Consider the following 19,885-nt stretch of genomic DNA (forward strand, 5'->3'; position numbering starts at 1 on the left):
TATTTGTCCACTAGGTGGTGACAGAGCGCTATGGTCAGACATGATATCCAAACAAATTGCACCTCTGTTCATAAACGCTTTCTGTGGACACTGCTGCACTGCTGGCTCCAAAATCAAAGTCCTTGTGAGTCAGGTCTGTCTGCAGGAGTCGATTGGATAACTTGGAGATGTACACCTATCTAAAATGTATCCACTCTTGCTCTACAAATCTATGAATACTGAAAGTACATTATTATTAATATGTTTGTTTGTGCATTACATACATTGCTCTCTGCCAGTGGTGTAAAGTACATTTACTTAACATCGTAGTACTAGTAGTAAGATGTCTCAGGATGACAAGCGACGCGCGCATGTCTTGGACATCTGGCCAGTGATGTATATCGGACCAGTTACCCATAAATGGAGACCCCTGGTACCCATAAATGGAGATCCATGTACTGTATATGGAGATATGCTGTGAGAGCCCAAACATGCTTACTCAGTTATGTCACTGTGAAAGTCCTACTACGACGTTTTCATTTGACCATTAATTTCCATTATACGTAGACCTACATTATATATCCATCAAAGAGATTGTTTGTTGTTGTGCAACTAGGCAACAAAAAGGCATTTATTTGTATTTAAATTAATAATTAAATAAAGCACAAAACATTTTTATAGACAAAAAAAACACATATTTTATTAGACATTTGTGTCTTTCTCACAAAATGATAATTCAGGATGATTTTGGCATCATATAACAGCAGGGTTTACACTTTACTCTTATGGCAGTGTTTAAGAGCATCTTTCAATGCTCCAAGTACCATGTCAACATTGGCCTTGCTGCTGTTGCAACCCATAAGTCCAACACGCAGCACCTGAGAAGAACAAAAAACATATTGGTTTATATAGGATTATGACACTTAAATGTCAAGTAACATTAAGTAATAAAATCCCAGTTTATATTTGAGTAGCTACCGGTAATTGTCAAGTCCCTTTTCTTACCAAGCCAACCGATGGTCCAAGTCCTCCGGAGATTTCTACATTGTGTGTTTTCATTATGTAACTTGTAATTTCCTTCCATTCATATCCCGGAGGAGCAACAATAGTTGTGACTGTGGGCAGCCTTGCGCTCTGTAATTACAATGTTAAAGATTGTTAAAGAATTTTTGGCAATGTAGCCAAGTTCAAAGAAGATGTTTTACTATGTACTATATAGTCAATATTTTAAACTTACTTTGTCCTTGACAAAAAGTTTGAGACCCATGCCCTCTAGGCCATTGTGGAAATACTCTGCTGCTTCTCTGTGTCTTTCCCAGGAGTTCTCCAGACCCTTGGAGCAAGGACAAGACAAAAACACAGAAGTCAACTACACACTCTTGGACTGATGCAACATAAAAAATGGCCCCCATATACTTAGTTGAACAGGGTTTCCCAGGGTTCTATACTAGATTATTTTTAACTCCACCACTTATATTATTTAACTAAAATCTCTGTAGATCTGCTATGTTTGGCAAATGGACACTAGGGATCATGTGGTTAAAGGAGTAGTTCACCCCCAAAACGACTCTTTTTCTATTGCAAATGCATTTGGGTCCCCATCCGGAATCAATGGTGGACAGTGGTAAATGTATTGTAATCAAATTATTGTCTTAGGAATGCGACAAATAAAAAAAAATAAAAAAACATTATTGAACTCAAGTCTCCATGAGGTGAGTAATCAATAGGAAGAAAACATCATTTTGGGGGTGAACTACTCCCTTAAGAAGAGAGAAGGAGAAAAAGACATTCACTTCCCAAAGTCCAATACAATGGATGCTGGATTCCCAAAAATACATTTGAGTACCAGCAGATCTTTCTGCTCAAATCTACTGGTTGTAATACATCTCCCACCTCTTCAGCAAGAATGGACAGGCTCTCCCTTAGAGAGTAAAATGCAGAAACTGGTCCTGTGTGATGGTATCTGTAATACAGAATAACCTGCACTGTTTTCTTGTCACGGGTGATGTTTTGAACGTAAAAAAATCACACTACTAAGAGAAGTTGCACTGATCAATCATCCTTTAGGTTGACTTACATTCTCGCCGCCTTGCCATCACAGCCCCAGTAGTTTGCCAGCCAGCTCAAATCCAAGAAGAATGACACTGGCTTTGTCTTCCGGTTGAATATTTTCTGACTGGAGATACGTAAAGTAAATGTAAAGTTTTAAATACAGTTTTTGATTGATCGAATATTTTATTATTAAAGAGGTGTAAACAGCACGTGTTACAGTCAGACATTACGGTTAAAAGCATAACAAAAATGTCCTGTAAATATTCTTGCTGTCGGGAAAACCTTTACCCTCCATTTTAATGTTTATATTTTCCATAAATGAAAGCCCTATTTTATACTTCATCATATAACAGTGTCACACAAAAGTAGTGAAAATAGCCGATCTACAAGCTCATAAAGTTGTGTGAAGTGACGTGATATGTCATTGTAGAGCAGCTATTTTCGCTTTTAAAAAACAACTTTCACCAGTAATGAAGACTTGCATGGGGAAGGGATGCATGGTTGAAAATGTTCAAGTCTGTCTTTGGGTTTTATACATTATCCAATGAAAAGTGTTAACATGAGCTTGTGACACATTTTGTGAATAATAACTATGTTGTATCAATTTGAACACAGATCCATTTTTCCTGAAAAGTATTGGTCATGGACATACAAGGTTTCCACTTGACAGCGACAGTATGGCAGTAATGCAGTTATTGTTGTATTAGATAGTGGAGTATTGAGAGAGGAAGCTCAGCCTGAGTTCATACGTATACACAGCAGGTCAACAGCGGAATACGTAGAGCAGGGGTCTTCAACATTTCAGGCCAAGGTCCCCTTAACTGAAAGAGAGATGAAGTAGGGACCCCCTCTACATATTGTATAAATGCGTTATGCAGAGTTTCATCCACGTGTTTGACAGCACTGTCATCAGTCTATGTTGGATTTGTGTTTCAGACATTTAGCCATAAGGGTCCCGGACCCCCTGTTGAAGACCCCTGACCTAGAGGAATCAATACAGTGAGTCAACTATACCGGCCCGAACCAAATCTGTGTATGATTTAGCAACCTTTTTTAACTGGTTGTACACATTGCTCACCAGGCTCTCTCACTGAAGGATATTGGTGCTGTACCAGGAGGAGCGTTCAGGACCTTCTGTGAGCCGGTGTACAGGATGTCAATCCCTGCAAATACAATGATGAGAAATGACAACATGCATTTTTTGGTGCCATAGTTCAAGTGAGGTTATGTGTTCATTTAACTCATTTAACATTTTACATGACGATTAATTGTCACTCACATAATTGCGATTGCGCATGGCAATTATGACGCATAACTTAAATATACAAAGAAATTACTGACGTATTTGACAACTTTATAATTAAAAATCACACCCGTGTGAAGTGGAGCTGTGTGTGTGTGTGTGTGTGTGTGTGTGTGTGTGTGTGTAGATCATGTGTACCGATTTTTGTGACATTTGAAGAAAATATGTAGGAAAAGGAGCAAAAGGTGTGTTTTGGACAAAATTCAAGATGGCGGAAAATCTATCCTGGCGCAAATGGGCGTGGCCTATATGGGGAGATGCGTCTTGACCCAAGGAATCCAGGGAAAAAAGAATTTTAATTTTCCGATCCACGGTTCAAGAGTTACGGGGCAAAACGTAAAGTGGGCCGTTATAGCGCCACCATGAGGCCGAGTGATGTAATTATTTTTCGATTCATTCTTAAAATCATTATGAATCTCCTCTCCGAGGTTTGAAACTGTAGCTCCTATGGTTTACGAGAGAAAAATACTTGAAAGTGATTTCTTGCATTGTCCCATTATAAGTCAATGGGGACAATTAAGCGTCGTTTTTTGCCGATTACGTCGGCATGGTAAGGCGGATCGGAACGAAAGGTAATAGAACACCATTCCCGGCCGAGCCGCACATTTTGATGTATATATTGCGCGAGTGGCGTAAATGGTGCGGCACTAGTTACGCGCCGAAGTCAGGCTACATACACACACACAGACAGACACACAGACAGACACACAGACAGACCCACACAGCCACGTATAGGGAGCTGCACACAGCTCCAAAAAGAACATTGATAGTGGAAATGGCCGATCTATAAGCGCACAACCTGCCGCGATGCGACGTGTTGTGAGCTTTTTAAAGTGTTTGAAACTATATTAACATTTCTCAACATGGAAACGATTATGACGTTTATGCAAAATAATTGCGATTACCTCAAATAATTGCGATTAGACGATTATTATGTAATAATTGTGACAGCCCTAGTCTCAAAGTAAGGCATATTGCACACACAGCTACCACACAAATAAAGACATCTGATCTGACTCAATAGCAAACCTTGCTTGTCCATGAACAGAGGAGCTCCTCCCATTGACGCAACAGAGTCCACGAGTAACAAGCAGTCATACCTAACAGGACAGATTCAGGACACAGACATAATCACAAGTTCACAACACTGTCTGTCTGTTATCCGTGGCAGTTGAAGTGAACGCGGTATCTTTTTTTTTTTTTAATTCTTTTTATCCCACGATTTTGCAACCCATTTTTCACCCAGTGCGAATTGTCTATGTAATCCTGGGCTCTGCTCTCCCTCTGCCGCGCCTGGGGAGACAACGGACTGACCTCATGCTTCCTTCATTGCATGAGTAGTCCAAGTTGTTTCTTTTCACCTGACAGGGGGGATTTCCCCGGATGGACGTAGCGCGTGGAAGGAACACGTTATTCCAACCAGTTCCTTTCCCCTCCATCAAGCGCCCCGGCTGGCCAGGGGGAGGCATTATTGAGACCAGGATTACTGCATGTTTTTGTGAGGGTATCAACCCTAGGAGACACGGGGAGAACATGCAAACTCCACACAGAAAGGCCCTATCGCCGACCCCACCTAGGGTGTGGGCGCTGATGACGCGGAGGGAGAAACACGCCCCCAGCACCCACAGCATCCCCTGGCGGGAATCGAACCCAGGACCTTCTAGCTGTGAGGTGAGTGAACGCGGTATCTTACTTGTGGCACAGGTCTGCGATGCCGTCTAAAGGATGCAGGACACCTGTGGATGACTCTCCGTGGGTGACGAACAACAACACAGGCCTGTGCTTTGACAAAGCCTACAGCCAAACAACCAAACCAAACTGAATGTTGTGTCAATAATAAAAGCATTTTGTATGTTGTAAAAAAATAAAAAAGGATGCTCTTTAAAATAGCCTACTATTACCTTCTCAATTTCCTCATTAGTGAAGCAGCCTCCAGGAGTTGCTACTATGGTATTTACTCTGGCACCTGTTAAAAACAAACACAATTCTACTGCAAATAGACCAAAACAGTGATTCTCAGGCTTTTTAATTTCAAGAAAGAAAACGTGATATGCATTAAGCCATGGAGCGAAGATCTCTGGTAGAAAATGTTTTATTGTTAGACATTTCTTGGTATGACTTGGTACCATGTATGGTACTGTTATTCTATACTGTATACAGTTACAGTATGGTCTGTCCTTTGGTCCAGAATTCCTTTACTGTTTATGTGTATTGTGTACTGTAGCCGGTATAAAGATAACTGAAAATGAAACTCTGTCATCAAAATGGTCATCCTTTAATGTTCTCAAGTTATACATGTAATAATAATGATGGTGAAGATGGTCTATCAGTTATTTAGCTGGAGACCACCTGGAACCCCTTCAAGGACTCCTGTCATGTGGGTGGGTGTGTGTCACAGGCATACCTGGCTCCCTAGAGAAAACAGACTTTGCACCCACTGCACACAAAATGAAGTGGAAACTGAGCTACACTTTCTAACCACCTGTCCGCTGTACCAAGACATCAGAGACACATACTTCCCACAGATCATATCCACCCAAGGAGAGTTTCAAAATATGACCAATGATGAAAAACTCCCATACCTGCTGGGGGAAGTAAAACAATGTGCAAACACAGCAGCAAGATTCGTGAGCTGCTGTGATAAGAGAAGGATATCAAATGGAACCCAAACTCCTTAAAAACCATTGTGTATATATATCACTGCTCTGCCTGCACATTACCGTGATGCATGAAAACTGTTTTCACCTGTACATATTTTGTTCTGATTGTATTGTATTGTGTACACTTCTGCTTTGGCAATGTAAACGTATGTTTTCTCATGCCAATAAAGCCCTTTGAATTGAAATTGAAATTGAATTGAATTGTGTGTATGTGGGGTGGGGAGAGGGAGGACAAAATGAATTACCTATCCTCTCAGCCATTTCTGCAGCTCGTTCTCCCCATATGCCATTGACAGCAGTCAGAACACTCTCCCCCGGCTCCACTGCGTTGAAGATGGCACACTCCATGGCAGTGTGGCCGGTGCCGCTCACAGCCAGGGTCATGTTGTTCTGAGTTTGGAAAGCATACTGGATCCCACTCTTGATGTCACTCATTATCTGTGATATAATAAGACATCAGAGATTAGATGACATGAAGCTGACTGACCACTAAAAATATGGCCATATTGCAAGCAGACATCATCAATCATTGTCTCCACCAGCCGAAGGCTGAGGGAGAGTATGTTTTCCCCTCCGTCCATCCGTCCGTGCGTGCGTCCGTGGCGTCCGTCCGTGCGTCCTCGCAGTTTGTGAGCAGCTAATCTCCGGCGCCGTTGGCCCGGTCGCTGCCAAAATTAGCACACACACTCCCTGGATGCCAATTCAGAACCTCTGCCCCACATTTTTCAAATCAGCCTCATGGTGGCGCTATAACAGGCCGATTTGTGTGGCCTGGTTGTTACCAGCTAATCTCTGGCGCCGTTGGCCCGATCGCTGCCAAACTGAGCACACACACTCCCTGGATGCCAAATCAGAACCTCTGCCCCACATTTTTCAAATCATCCTCATGGTGGCGCTATAACAGGCCGATTTGTGTGGCCTGGTGGAGACCTGTGCTCGGAAGAGCACTGCTTCTAGTTTAATGAATGATTTTATTTATATATTATAGGCTAATGCTTAGCAGGAAGTTCTTGCTCAACAACTAGTGCAGTTAAACATTTACTATTTACAAAATGACAGTTTCTGTTCTGTTGACATAATAAAATGTGGTTGTTGGCCAGTCTGCCAGAGGCTTTAGTTAGGCAACTGACAGTTTACAGTTTAGGCAAATTTACAATAAGCAGACATCACTAATAAGCAATATAGTACGTCAGAACATCAACAACAATATAACAACTAGTGACACCACTATTCGAATATAATAGCCTACAACAACTGCAAGACTTTTACACGAGAAGAGATGTGCATTTAAAACAAAGTGAATGCATTGCTGTATTCACCATAGGCCTACAGGTCAAAGTCTGCATCCTTTCATTCACCGTTTACAAAATCATTTAAACCACTTTAACCCTGCAGAGGCTGCGTCCCCATTTCATTTTGGAAATGTTTCGTCAGGTATTATTCAAGTAGCAGATTGTTGAGCAGATTTACAAGCTCACGCTTTGTAGAGAATGTAGATCAGCTTTTCTAGTTTAGAACATCAAGGATAGGTAGCCTATCTAGGATATTCGAGCATGACATTTATCTGACGTGACATATTTCTTACCTCAAACATTTCTGGGTGCATATGACCGATGATAGGGTTCGCCCCGGCGTCCAGGATGCGTTGAGGCACATTGGACGGCCCCGGTCCGAACATGTAGCGGTGAGGAACAACGAACGGTCTCTGCAGGCATTTCGGCGGCGGCACAACCAAAGACGACATATTGCTGGTGCGGGACGAGTCTGACAGACAGACAGATGAGATGACACACTCCTGCAAGTCGCTGAACAGGACAAACAAACTACCACGGTAGACGGTACGGTTGCGCACACCCCTCTGTTTGACAAGTGAGGCCCTTCTGGCCCTAAAGTCCAGTGTTGCTTTTCTGCATTATCATCATCACACATTTAGTTTTCTTCCTCCTCTTTCTATTGGGGTTGCACATGTTTTGTCTAGTTGTTGTAGGCTACAGGTCAAGTGTTGTAATAACTGTAGTATGACATGTTTAGGGCTATATAGGCTACTGTAGGGTACAGTCTATGGTACAAGTAGGGTAGGCCTACAATTAGCCTATTTAAAGCCTATTTACTTAGTTTTGCAAAATGTGGTCTATTTCACCTACAACTAATGTTAATTATTGACCAGGCTGAGCTAGGCTGAATTTTGGTCAATCAGTTCTTAGACCTGAGCTTAAAAGGTTTTCAGTGAATATACAAAATTTGCCTTAAGTAAAAAAAGGAAAATAGAAAAATGGCAGCCAGACAGGATCTGTGAGACAATGATTTGTATTATTAGATTTTTATTCAGGAGAGTTGATAGAGTCCGTTTAAAGGAGTAGTTCACCCCCAAAATGACTTTTTTTTGCCATGAGTTCAATAATTTTTTTGTATTTGTCGCGTAAGACAATAATGATTTTAGTAAATTTACTCCCATTGATTCCGGATGGGGACCCAAATGCATGGCCCTGGATGGGGACCCAAATGCATGGCCCTGGATGGGGACCCAAATGCATGGCCCTGGATGGGGACCCAAATGCATGGCACTGGATGGGGAAACCATCAGGGTAAATTTACTATAATCAAATTTTTCAACTGCTCCTTTAATTTGCAGTGCCAGACCAGTTACCAGAGACCCAGGTGGACCGTTTCACTTCACTGCTGCTGAGTCAAGTTGTCAGAAACCTAAACACACTTGCTTTCCTTTCTCCCCCAGCAGCCTCTTGTAAGGTGAGGGAGACATGTCTGTACAACAGTCACTGACCCCCCCATACCCCATATGTATTACACCAAGAGCTCTGCATTCAAATCTCCATCTGACCATTCAGTCTTTATTAGACGATATAAACCTTGTGTACTGTTGTTATCAGAAAAATAGATATTTAAAAGAAAATCTCATGAGCTTTATTGCACTTCAGTAGTGTGTCTATAGTTGCGCGTGAGGCCTCCCTTGGGGGATGAGGAGGTGCTTCCCCAGAGGCTGAGGAGAGAAAGCGCTTTGGCTGTACACCAGCCTTCCTCTTACGATGGTGGCACACACCTCTCCTTTTAAAGTAAGGCCGAGGTAGGGAGTGACCTGTAGAGAGAGTCACAGAGTGAGAAATTAATACAAACATAACTTCTAACATCCTATGTCCAAGTAAGTGTCAATGATTGTGTTCACCTGCCTTGTTTTTGTGATGGATGCTTGCCTCTTTGACCTGACAAGTGTGGAAAGAAACAAATTAACTTATTAGATTGGGGCACCAGACCTATTTTACACAGCTTCACTCAAAATAGTCCGAAGTAGCCGTCAGATTCACTGTTCAATGTTTGATAATGATTTGAAACATTAGGGAGCATGTCGATGTTGCGACATAACATTTGTTCGACGCGGGTGAATGTTAACCTGGTGAAATGCTAACCTGGTTAATGTTAATGTCTAAACCTAACCCAAACCCTAACCCTTACCTCAGTAAAACTATGCCTAACCATAAAACCTAACCCTAACCCTTAGTCAAAATAATGAAACGTAGAAATATCGAGATTTCCCCAAAACGTTAATACTTGCCTCGAATTCCTTCTCTGGGTCCCATATGACCAAATCAGCATCATAACCAGGGGCAAGGCTGCCCTTCTGGTTGTCAAGGCTACTAAGCTGGGCTGTTTTCTGGCAGAGGAGCCTCACCACATCAGGCAACGTGAAGCCCCTCTTACTGGCTGAGGTCCAGAACAGAGGCAAACCTAAAAATGAATGCAATAGAAATACAGTAGTCAACAGCTGAATATTCCATTCACAAATTCTGAGTTGACAGAAATAACAACAAATGTGAGTCTTATGACTCACAGTTGAATTTGGCACAAAAGTATCATTGTGATTCTTTAACATTTTTTCACGTGGTTGCTCTGCAGGATTCTAGCCACCTAGTTTTCTTCTTGGCTCTTTGAAAGTATACAGTCGCTTAAAAAATGCACATTATTCTGTAACCGTAGTGCACAGAATGTGTCACTGTGAGAAGCAGACTGATCAGACTGCCCTTTAAACTGGCAATCAATGCATATTTACCTCCCCGTGGACTTTGTCCAGTGTAGATGATCATCAAGAGAGAATGAGTGAGTGGGTGATCAGAGGGAGGGGGGTTGAGTGTTTTAGAAATCACTGACAGACAGGATTATCTGCACGTTTCTTTTGCACAGGGGAAACGCACAAATCGATGTATAGATTTCAATAATATACAGTAATGTTATGTTTTATAATGTTGACCATTTCCTTGGTCTGTGCCTTAGAAATGGCACCAAACCTGATATCTGTCATAATCCGTCTCTCTGTTTTGCTCTCTTGTTGTGTCTCTTATTTTGTAGTGACATTTTTTTGATTGTTTCCTGGGTTCTTTGTTGTACTTCGGTTTTACTTTACAGTCGTGTTCCTTTATTTTGTAGTAGTTTTGAGTGTTTCCTGTTTTCCTTGTTAACTGTCTCTCTGACTTCTTCACCTGTGTCCCGTTGACTACAGCCAATCATGTGTTGATTGTTAATCATGTTCACTGTCCTACAGTATAAGTATGAACCGACTTAATGGGTTAAACACTACACTATGAATATTGTATGCAATATAGGAATGTCATTGGTCAGTAGTTACCAAACTGAAGGGAAGAGATTCCACCCCAAGCCTGAGTGAAGTCTCCACTGTCCAATTTCTTCAGATCAGGGGTGCAGGGAGAGTGATCAGACACAACCATATCAATGAGGCCAGCTTTCAGAGCTGACCATAACTGCTCCTGGTGGGGCAGAAGACTTTAAGATGACAATGACACTACAATGTGATAACAGAATAAGGCTGATCCTTGTATTCTTTCACAACTGAAAGTGATCCACTTCTATGGATGGATACAAAACATTGATGCTTGCCTGATTAGCGTGTCCTCTGATGGGAGGGCAGCACTTGAACTGTGTGGCCCCTGCAGGGATGTGCTCTGCAGAGAGGCTCAGGTAATGGTGGGTGGTCTCCACCGTCAAAGGAGCTCCGGCCTGCCGTGCTGCCTGGATCAGCTCCAGGGGTTTGGCAGAGGACAGGTGAACTATATGGCATCGCACCCTGCACCATGGAGAGGTAGGTGACATGGGAATCAGTCATATCAGACAGGCCAAACTGTATACCAGCTCTATGCCAGCAACTTGCCACCATAATTCTACTGGTTAACATTTATTGATTGATTGATTGAATACTTTATTAGAAGTTTGCATAGGGAAAAGGTACAGGACGGTACAGTTCACTGATACAAGGTCAACTAAAAGGATAAAAAGACCAAAAGAAAGCTTTTGGGCTTTTTTAAATTGGGGTCCCTTTTTCTCAAGTCATACAACATTAAATGACAGACAAATAAAACACAGTACTATGCATAAATATGCATAGTACTGGTGATGTGCTCACTGGTACTGGAGACAGAGCTCAGTGACGATGCGAATGGCCTCTACCTCCATGACATCTGGCCTGGACTGCAGGAAGGTGGAGTACTCACAGGGGTCTAACAGCAGGACAGATAGATCAATGGTGCAAAGCAATGTTCACTGTGGTACAAATAATTCTTTAATGAAATGGCAGACAGAAAAGCAACATAACACTGCCCTGTTTAAAGACAACATGGGTCAGCTCAGGCTTTTTGGGTATTAACCACATGATCCCTAGCGTCCCTATTTTGGGCATGTGATTATAGATGACAATAGTAAAAAAATAACTGATGTAGAAGCATGTGTTGTTTCCTCTATTGGACATTGTGTTCCAAAATAGGGATACATGGTTGAAAGTGGTCAACCATAGTATATACCTCTGCTGTCGGGCAGAAACCAGTTAACTAAAAAAAACAAGAGGTTTTGTCCATCATTGATAAGAACAGCTGACAATGGATTTACAAGCTAATGTATGCCTCTGCAGCTGCTCTGTCATGCAGGGGAGAGGACTATACCAGCCCCCTCTGGTGGAGTTAGCTGGTTTGGCAGACAGTTTGAGGATCCAATGGAGTTAGCTGGCTTTGTCAGAAGCACTTTTTAATACTTTTTACTGATTCAATATTTTTTAACCAACACAGACGTAAGAAAGGGTGTTCAAACTTCAATAGCACTGATTTATGATAACAACTGTAAAATGGACTTAGCTGTTTTCTGCCGGACAGTGACGATAATTATGCTTAATTGATCAAATCCCCAGGGGTCTATTGACCCCCTCCTGATCCCCCACTACAGCAGTATGTAATCCCTTTGTCAATCTATAAGTTGTGAACTTGCTATTTCTGCTGAATGTTTTACATTTTTCAGAATGTTTGGCTATTTTGAGTATGACTGGTCTAGAATAGGGAGGCTAGGGTTCATGTGGTTGAACTATACTTACCCCCTATGGCCTCTGCTGTCTGATTAACCTCCCTCTCAGCATGGAACTGAACAAAGACAGGCAGCATGTTTCATTTGCACATATGTTATTTATTCCCACGATGTGGATATAAATTTCATGAGACATGGTTCACGTTATGAAACGTAATAATCATTTATAATTTACCAGCAGAACACTCCCGGTGCCTTGCAGCTGTCTCATGGCCGTGTGGAGGTCACTGTCGCTGACATGGGGAAACTCATCCACCCCACTGTGGATCAGGAAACACTTGAACCCAGCTACTCCGGCCTGGATCAATGGCCGAAGCTCAAGCTGCAGGACGGAGTCAGTAAGTATAATTATGTATGAATATATCACTGTCGGGCAGAAACCTTTTATCTCCAAGTTTCAAATCTGTATGTTTTTTCGTAAAGTAAAGCCTTGCTTCATCATACCAGGCTGTCCCACAAAACTAGTGAAAAACACAAAACTAGTGAAAATAGACGATCTACAAGCACACAAGGCCTCGCGGTGCGAGGCCTTGTGTGCTTGTAGATCGTCTATTTTCACCATTTTCATGGTGAAAATGCATGTGCATGGCTGTCATTCAGCTTGATTATGTCTTGGAAAAAGATACCTGGTTGCCAGGTATCACACCTCCCCAGAAAGCTGTGTCCACAAAACACTTCCCCGTGGCTTCCCGTGTCTTCTCATGAAAATGATCAAGCGTGGTGGTTGGAGGGATGCTGTTGCTATGGGGGGAGGACAAAAAAAACATTTGTCTCTAGCAGTTTCTGAAAATAGCTGATCTACAAGCTCATAATTTACGGCTTGGCTCCTATAGGGGGTGAGCCGTTTAGAAGAGAGTTTGTGAGTGTGTGTGTGCGAGCATGCGTGGGTTTGTGTTTTTCTGCCAACCAAAATACTGGTCTCTATGTTGTAAATGTGACCTTTAACTGTGGACCTTGGGACACTGTTCTAGCGCAAACAGTTTGTTCTGTTCTGTTTATCTAATGCCACCATGTGGCTAACATTAGGGCCAGGTGGCCCGTCAGTTTGGCCTTCCGCACTTCAAAAAAAGGATATGTCCTGCGGCCTGAGTTGCCTAGCTTGATGCCCTGCCCACACGGCCCCAGATGATTTGGCAAAAGCGAGAAGTCTCCCCTCAAGGCTTTCTACCAGAAAAGTGGGAGCTAAAAACGGTAAAATCTCGATATTTCTACGTTCCATTAGTTAGGTAAGGTTTTAGGGTTAGGTTTAGGCATAGTTAGTAGCATTCACCAGGTTAACATTCACCAGCGTCGGCAGGTTAGCATTTCACCAGGTTACCATTCACCAGCATCGAACTAAAGGGACGTCGAACAAATCTTAAGTCGCAATATCGACACAACGCTCCCCTAAAAACCTGCCCTTTAAAATGATTACATTCCAGGCCTGAGGGCAGAAGGTGTCCTCCTTACAGGGGCATGTCCACTATGGTGGTCACTCCTCCGGCAGCAGCAGCGCGGGTGGCTGTCCAGAAGCCCTCCCATGTCGTGCGGCCCGGTTCGTTCACATGGACGTGGCTGTCCACGATGCCTGGCATCACCAAGCTCTCACCCACATCCAGCACCTGCCCGCACAACCATGGTAGAACACTTTGATTGTGTAATACATAATTTCATATGGTATACAGATATAATCACATATACAGATTCGTGACAGATTTGAGTGTATCCGTCTATATGAGACCGCAAATGTTATACTGTAGATGAGATTCCCAAACCTTTTCAGTTTGAGACGCAAAAGATAATTTGGTGTCCCTTGGGACCCGGATTTACAAAAATACATTATGAATTAACGACTTAAGACCTATTTAAAAAAAAATTGTGAAATCTACAAACTCACAATATGTCACAAACAACACTTTGTGAGCTTGTAGATCTACTAGTTTCACCATCTTTTCCCCCCTGGAAACATTTTTAGGGCTGGACAAATCAGTTCCTTCTTTTCTCCAACAGGGGGAGTGTTCTGAGCCTGCAGACCATCATGAGACCATTTCATTTCCCCCTGTTTACATAACATCGATCAAGGGCCTACCTCACAGCGCGCATCCCCAGTTAAGTTGCCGTCGGAAACAATACTATGGATTTTCCCATCCTTGATAATGATCATGGCAGGGCGGATGTCATTGTCAATCAGTACCCTCTTACTCCTCACAGCACCAACTGATGATCCAGGCTCCATGACAGTCTGTTTCTGTGTTGGTGACAGTACAGAGGAGTCCCAGCTCTGCTGTCTGATCTCACTTCACATGATAGTGGTTCAGTCAGTGCACTGTATTGGAGCTCCGCCCCTTAGTTAATGGGTAAAGGTTTTCTGGTTTCTTGACCTCATGCAGGATTCGTAGGCCAAGCATGGATAGCAATATAAATGTAGGCCTACGTTTATTTTAGAAGCCAACCTCCAAAATGTATGCCTGAATACAATTAATCCACTTTTACACCTGTAAAACTGTGATGTGACATTAAAGGATTGTATATTTGTGCTGTAATTGTTACGGTTACATAACAGCATTGATTTTGATCTATGGTAATAGATGCATTTCTTTCTTGACATCACAAATATGGACTTAGACTGCAGGATGAATAACATAATAGGTAAGTGTTCGTTGAAATACAGTTCAGTACAATTGTGTTTGTGGCTTGCAGCAATCAAAGAGAAGAAATGTATCAGTTGAAAAACACCCTACAACACTGAGGTGAGTTTGGGGGGGGGGGGGGGGCTGGTCTGACCAACATCACACTGCCAGATTATACGACATTAGGGGGCAGCATTGTGCTTGTCTATGCCAGCCACTACACTACAGTGGTTCTGCCAACTTCACAGTGCAGTGCAATAGTAGGCTATGCCCACTGAGCAATAAATGTTTGTTTTATTTCAATCATTTCTTTATTAGACACTGCCTTGTTTAATGCTCCAATCCAGTGGTTTGAGTCTTGTACACATTTGAGTGGCTCTGCAGGTTTGAACCGTGAACACAACACATTCACATGCGTAAATTCAAATCTTCTGCTGAGCCAGTCAAACAAAGCTATGGGGAAATTATCCATAATGGTCAACAGGTATGCCACCTTCTGGAAACCTGGGACTACAGTATTGACCAGAGTCTGTTGTAACACCACTTGAAACGAAAAAGCAGAAAGAACTATCAGAGAACATTAATTAGAAACCACCTGCAAAGACCAGTTGAATCCACTATCACCATTTCAACCCCTATATTCTCTATAGTCTCTGCTGTAGAGACTAGTTCAATCCCTAACCCTAACCCTAAATAACCAATAAAGACCAATACAAGTGTCCCAGTTTCCTTGTAACTCCATTAAGGTGAGTATACTATGTCTAAATTGAGGCCCATAACCCATCTGTAGGGTGAAATACTTACCGTATACGTATTTCCAAATATTAGCCCATGCGTCGATATCCAAAATGGTGTCAGACCCCCAGCGGGTATTTGGTGCCCGGTGGCTATTTGCCCCCGGGATACTATTTGGAAATACACGGTATTTGCATTAATATTGGAACTTTACTGTGCATGTAAATGCAGCAGACTCCACCATAGATAGATACATAGATAGATACATAGATACATAGAAAATACTTTATTTGTCCCGAAGGAAATGTGATCTGTTCAACAGCTCCAGTGCAATACATTCATATTTCATACAGATTGTCAATAAAAAAGAAGCATGATGAACATATAAAAAACATTACATCAATGGAAAAAAGAACACAGTAATAAACTATAAGTTGTAGGACGTTTAAAAAAAAACACGGTTAAAGAAAATCACAGCTATAACTACAATATAAATATAGATTAGCTGGCCCCTCCAGCCTCCTCTCCCCCCAGTGCTTCATCATAGATTCTAATGGCCCTTGGGATGAAAGAGTTCACAAATCGTAATCTTGTCATGAAGATATGATGTCATAATTTCATCATCATCTGTTGTGATTTCATCGTCTTACCTCATTTTTGACTTTTTTGTGAGATGAGAGCTCTGGCTCTGCCATACGTGTAGTCGACTACCATTTGCAGTGTGCTCTTAAGTATATATAGCCTGGAGCTTAAAAGTTTAATGTTGATGAATTAAATAAAGCCGTTAGCTGAGAACTGGAGGAGACGCATCAGAGAGAGAGATGACTCATTGCTTACAAAAGGAAGAGCGAAGAGGCTGAATGATTCTACATGTACAGTATATGGAGAGAAAGCACCTACTGTAGCAGTAACATGTCTGGATAGAGGCTGTGTGAAGAGCAAGGTCACACAAAACAATTGCATTGTGTTTCACTCAGGCTGAAACCTGATCTGACCGAGCCAGTCTGACCATTCTGCACACTAAAATGTAACTCTGAGAGTCAGTGTACAAATGGAACCAAATGGACCTGTAAACGGTTTGGTTCCATTTGTGTGCTCTCTGAGTTAGGTTGGAGTTTAGGTCAGAGTTTATTTATTAATTCATTAACACTAATGAATTTACCATGTACCATATAGCAACCAGATACATGTTACTCTATGCTATCTACAGTATTGCCAGTAAAGCCTGATTTATAACTACCTCGCCGAAAATATGATTTTCGAGTGAAAAGTCCAGTGCCTCACAATGGACATAATATAATGTACACAAATAGACTGTGCTTTTATACCAACTTCATAACCATCATTATGTACCATTTAACTTTTCATATATACCAGCTGAGTACTGCGTTTGTGGCTGGACTCGGTGCAAGAAATGTGCTATTAAACAAATATTGACCTGTATTAGCATTTGGTCTTAAGGTGCATCAGTCTGACTCTGAATGCAATAACACATTGATTTTCTTTGGACAAGCACCAAAAGAAAAATCAAATAGATTCAATATTCAAGAAGTTTTAAACAGGCACACGCAGCAAATGGTTTGGATTGTGCTACATAACGAAGAAGAAAATAAGATATTAATCAAGAAAATGAAATAGAAAAATATAATGTACAGTATACAGATACAGTTATAGGACTATACACCCTAATACCTAGGTAGGGAGACAGTCACAGTAATCATCATAATTAGCAGCGTATATGATTAATTCCAATACATAACAGATCAAAACTGCAATGTTCACCCAATTGTGCAAAGTGTCCATGTGCGATAGATGTACAAAGCAGCACGATCAAATAAATGTGCAAGTGTCACGTACATATATATTATATACATAGCATGAGCACCATTTCTCAACAAAAAGCAACTGGTCAAGCATAGAGATGTATTACTGACGCTTATTGACCTATTTGACCTGTTTCCCTTTTTTGTTTTTGTTTTATGGCCATGGCCACATTTAGTGCTCCAACAGTGGCCGGGGGAAATCTTTGTGGTCCATTAACATTCAACACTCAAACAACTGGACAAACAACAGTGCAACAAACAATGATACAAAATATGAAATATCAAAAAATATACATTAGGCTACAATTTAAACAAGTTTGTGATAACATGAAAGTATTTGAGGGAGCAGGGATACAAACATGTGGAGGATGCCTCTCACAAGAGACATAGCAGAGCTCAAAAAAGGAAAAACTCTCAGAAAGGTTCATATTTTGGTCAGAAATGGGGCATTAACCTTCTGGGCATTAAACAAAATATATTTCAAGAGTGAATCATTTTTGCCACAAATGTGAAAATATTTGCTTGCATCATAGCTAGCCAACATTTTCATAAAAATTCTCCACAGATGCATGAAAGCAATTTACCACCCTTTTTTGTCTGCATGATTTCCCACGAATCTGTTTAGCAAAAGGGTCAAGGTTAGGTCATTTCTCAATTGCATAAATACAGACCATTGAACATGATACGAAGGATTCAGTTAAGATAAATCAGTACACAGCTTTATTTTTCAAAATGTATTTAAAGTCCTTATTCAGCACTTTGGGTTCAGCTCAGCCACCGTTGAATCAATAAGGAGGCACACATTCATGCCACAGTGAAATCCCTATTGAGTGCATTACATGGTTGGACTTGCAATAGGATTTGCTGAAAAGAGTGCAGAGGGAGATTTTCACCCATATTTTGAAGAGAATAATTCTCCAAATCCCAAATAACCTCATAGCACAGCATAAAAGGACATTCTTTCTGAGAGGCCTACACAGCTATATTCCAAACACAACAACTAAAAATAAATGGCTAATGACCATTGCCACTGATAGTCCAATAATAGTGCATGTTTCAATAAGCAATCTCTTATGGCGACCGAAGGTCGCAGTTTAGTATGTGAAACGGCACATGCTCCGTCTGTCTGGACGTGTACACTGTTTTACGGTCTATGGGTTTGCTGCTCTGTCATCATTGTGATGTCAGGGGAACCACTCTAACAGAATGGGTTTGCTGCTCTGACATCACTGTGATGTCAGGGGAACCACTCTAACAGAATGGGTTTGCTGCTCTGACCAGGGGCGTCACAAGGGGGGGAAAAGTGGGACTGAGTTACTAGGGCCCAAGGTGGAGGGGCCTTCATTATTTTACTTTAGCTATTGAAAAATAGCAGATATATACAAGCTCATGTGCCGCGCTGCGAGCTTGTAGGTTGTGTGTAAATCTTTGAATAGAGGGTATGCGCATGCATAAAGTGAATGGCAAATCGAGTGGCAAATCGAGTGGCAAAGTGAGTTTAACATTGTTTAACATCGTTTAATGCAATCAGATAGGACTTTTCTGTTTGGATGTATGGACTGTCAAGGCTAGAAAGTAGTTTTTTGCCACTCAGTAGAGTTGATGCATAACTTCCGGGTATGATGATGATGTCACGCGCATACCCTCTATATATGTATTTTTTAAGATTTGTAACTCAAATGTTGCTTCTGGGGGTCCCTGGAACTAAATATCTGGAACTATGGGGGTCCTTCACATGAATACGTTTCCATATAAGACAGATGGTCAAGACAGCCCATATCTGTGTGGCTGGTCATAACCTCCCGTCAATGTCTTTGTGTTCTTGAAGCATTGTGGGCTCAACTTCATGGTAAATTAATATGCATTGTGCCTGGATCTCCTCTGAGCATTTTACAGTCACAGCTTGATCACTAGCTTGACCTACTAAGCTTTAATTCACAACAAGCCTATTGTCCTGAAAAGGCTGTATTATGTGCTACTGAAGGCTATACCCCCAAATTATACTATTCATCCATCCATCCATCCATCCATCCATCCATCTTCAACCGCTTATCTGGAATCGGGTCGAATGGGTAACAGTTCCAACTAATTCCCTTATACTATGATTCAAAGCAAAGCTATTATCACTGTGTTTCCTCAGTCTCTGTTGAAGAAAATTCTAAACAAAGCTGTGTAAAATGGCAACATTTGTATATCCTAATAATAACTTTAAAATACAAAGTGTTTTTGTTTTACTTTTACTGTATAAGCTACACAGTATTCATAGTAGGCTATATAGGCCTATATACTGTATGTATTTGAGAGTAACGGTAAAATTATTCAGCCATATACACACACGCACACGCACGCACG

The 19,885-nt window shown here is 41.5% G+C and overlaps 2 protein-coding genes and 1 long non-coding RNA gene across 4 annotated transcripts; 1 reads left to right on the plus strand and 2 right to left on the minus strand.

Moving 5' to 3' along the window:
• Window positions 1-651: 651 nt before the first annotated feature.
• On the minus strand, window positions 652-7,881 carry agxta (alanine--glyoxylate and serine--pyruvate aminotransferase a). Its single transcript, XM_080739794.1, has 11 exons — window positions 7,580-7,881; window positions 6,240-6,432; window positions 5,236-5,300; window positions 5,028-5,128; window positions 4,364-4,434; window positions 3,110-3,194; window positions 2,057-2,155; window positions 1,873-1,942; window positions 1,217-1,312; window positions 985-1,113; window positions 652-857 (listed from the first exon to the last, which is right to left on the minus strand). The coding sequence occupies exons 1-11, from the start codon at window positions 7,736-7,738 to the stop codon at window positions 750-752; spliced, it is 1,176 nt and encodes a 391-aa protein (XP_080595920.1). The 5' UTR covers window positions 7,739-7,881; the 3' UTR covers window positions 652-749.
• Window positions 7,882-8,809: 928 nt separating this feature from the next.
• On the minus strand, window positions 8,810-15,112 carry LOC308296345 (allantoinase, mitochondrial). Of its 2 annotated transcripts, none has more exons than XM_080739603.1 (11): window positions 14,540-15,112; window positions 13,816-13,967; window positions 12,993-13,107; window positions 12,542-12,688; window positions 12,377-12,422; window positions 11,423-11,516; window positions 10,900-11,086; window positions 10,631-10,769; window positions 9,563-9,735; window positions 9,180-9,212; window positions 8,810-9,088 (listed from the first exon to the last, which is right to left on the minus strand). In XM_080739603.1, exons 1-11 carry the CDS (start codon window positions 14,579-14,581, stop codon window positions 8,939-8,941), a joined length of 1,278 nt encoding a protein of 425 aa, XP_080595729.1. In that variant the 5' UTR covers window positions 14,582-15,112; the 3' UTR covers window positions 8,810-8,938. The 2 variants fall into 2 exon arrangements, with proteins under 2 accessions (XP_080595729.1, XP_080595728.1); XM_080739602.1 differs by having other exon boundaries at window positions 14,435-15,106.
• Window positions 13,114-14,492, plus strand: LOC308296595. The gene is made up of 3 exons (XR_013962633.1): window positions 13,114-13,557; window positions 13,788-13,984; window positions 14,356-14,492. It is a non-coding gene; the product is annotated as an uncharacterized lncRNA (long non-coding RNA).
• Window positions 15,113-19,885: the final 4,773 nt, after the last annotated feature.

This window comes from Nannobrachium achirus, assembly GCF_963921795.1.
Source record: "Nannobrachium achirus genome assembly, chromosome: 1".
NCBI classification, from domain to species: Eukaryota; Metazoa; Chordata; class Actinopteri; order Myctophiformes; family Myctophidae; genus Nannobrachium; species Nannobrachium achirus.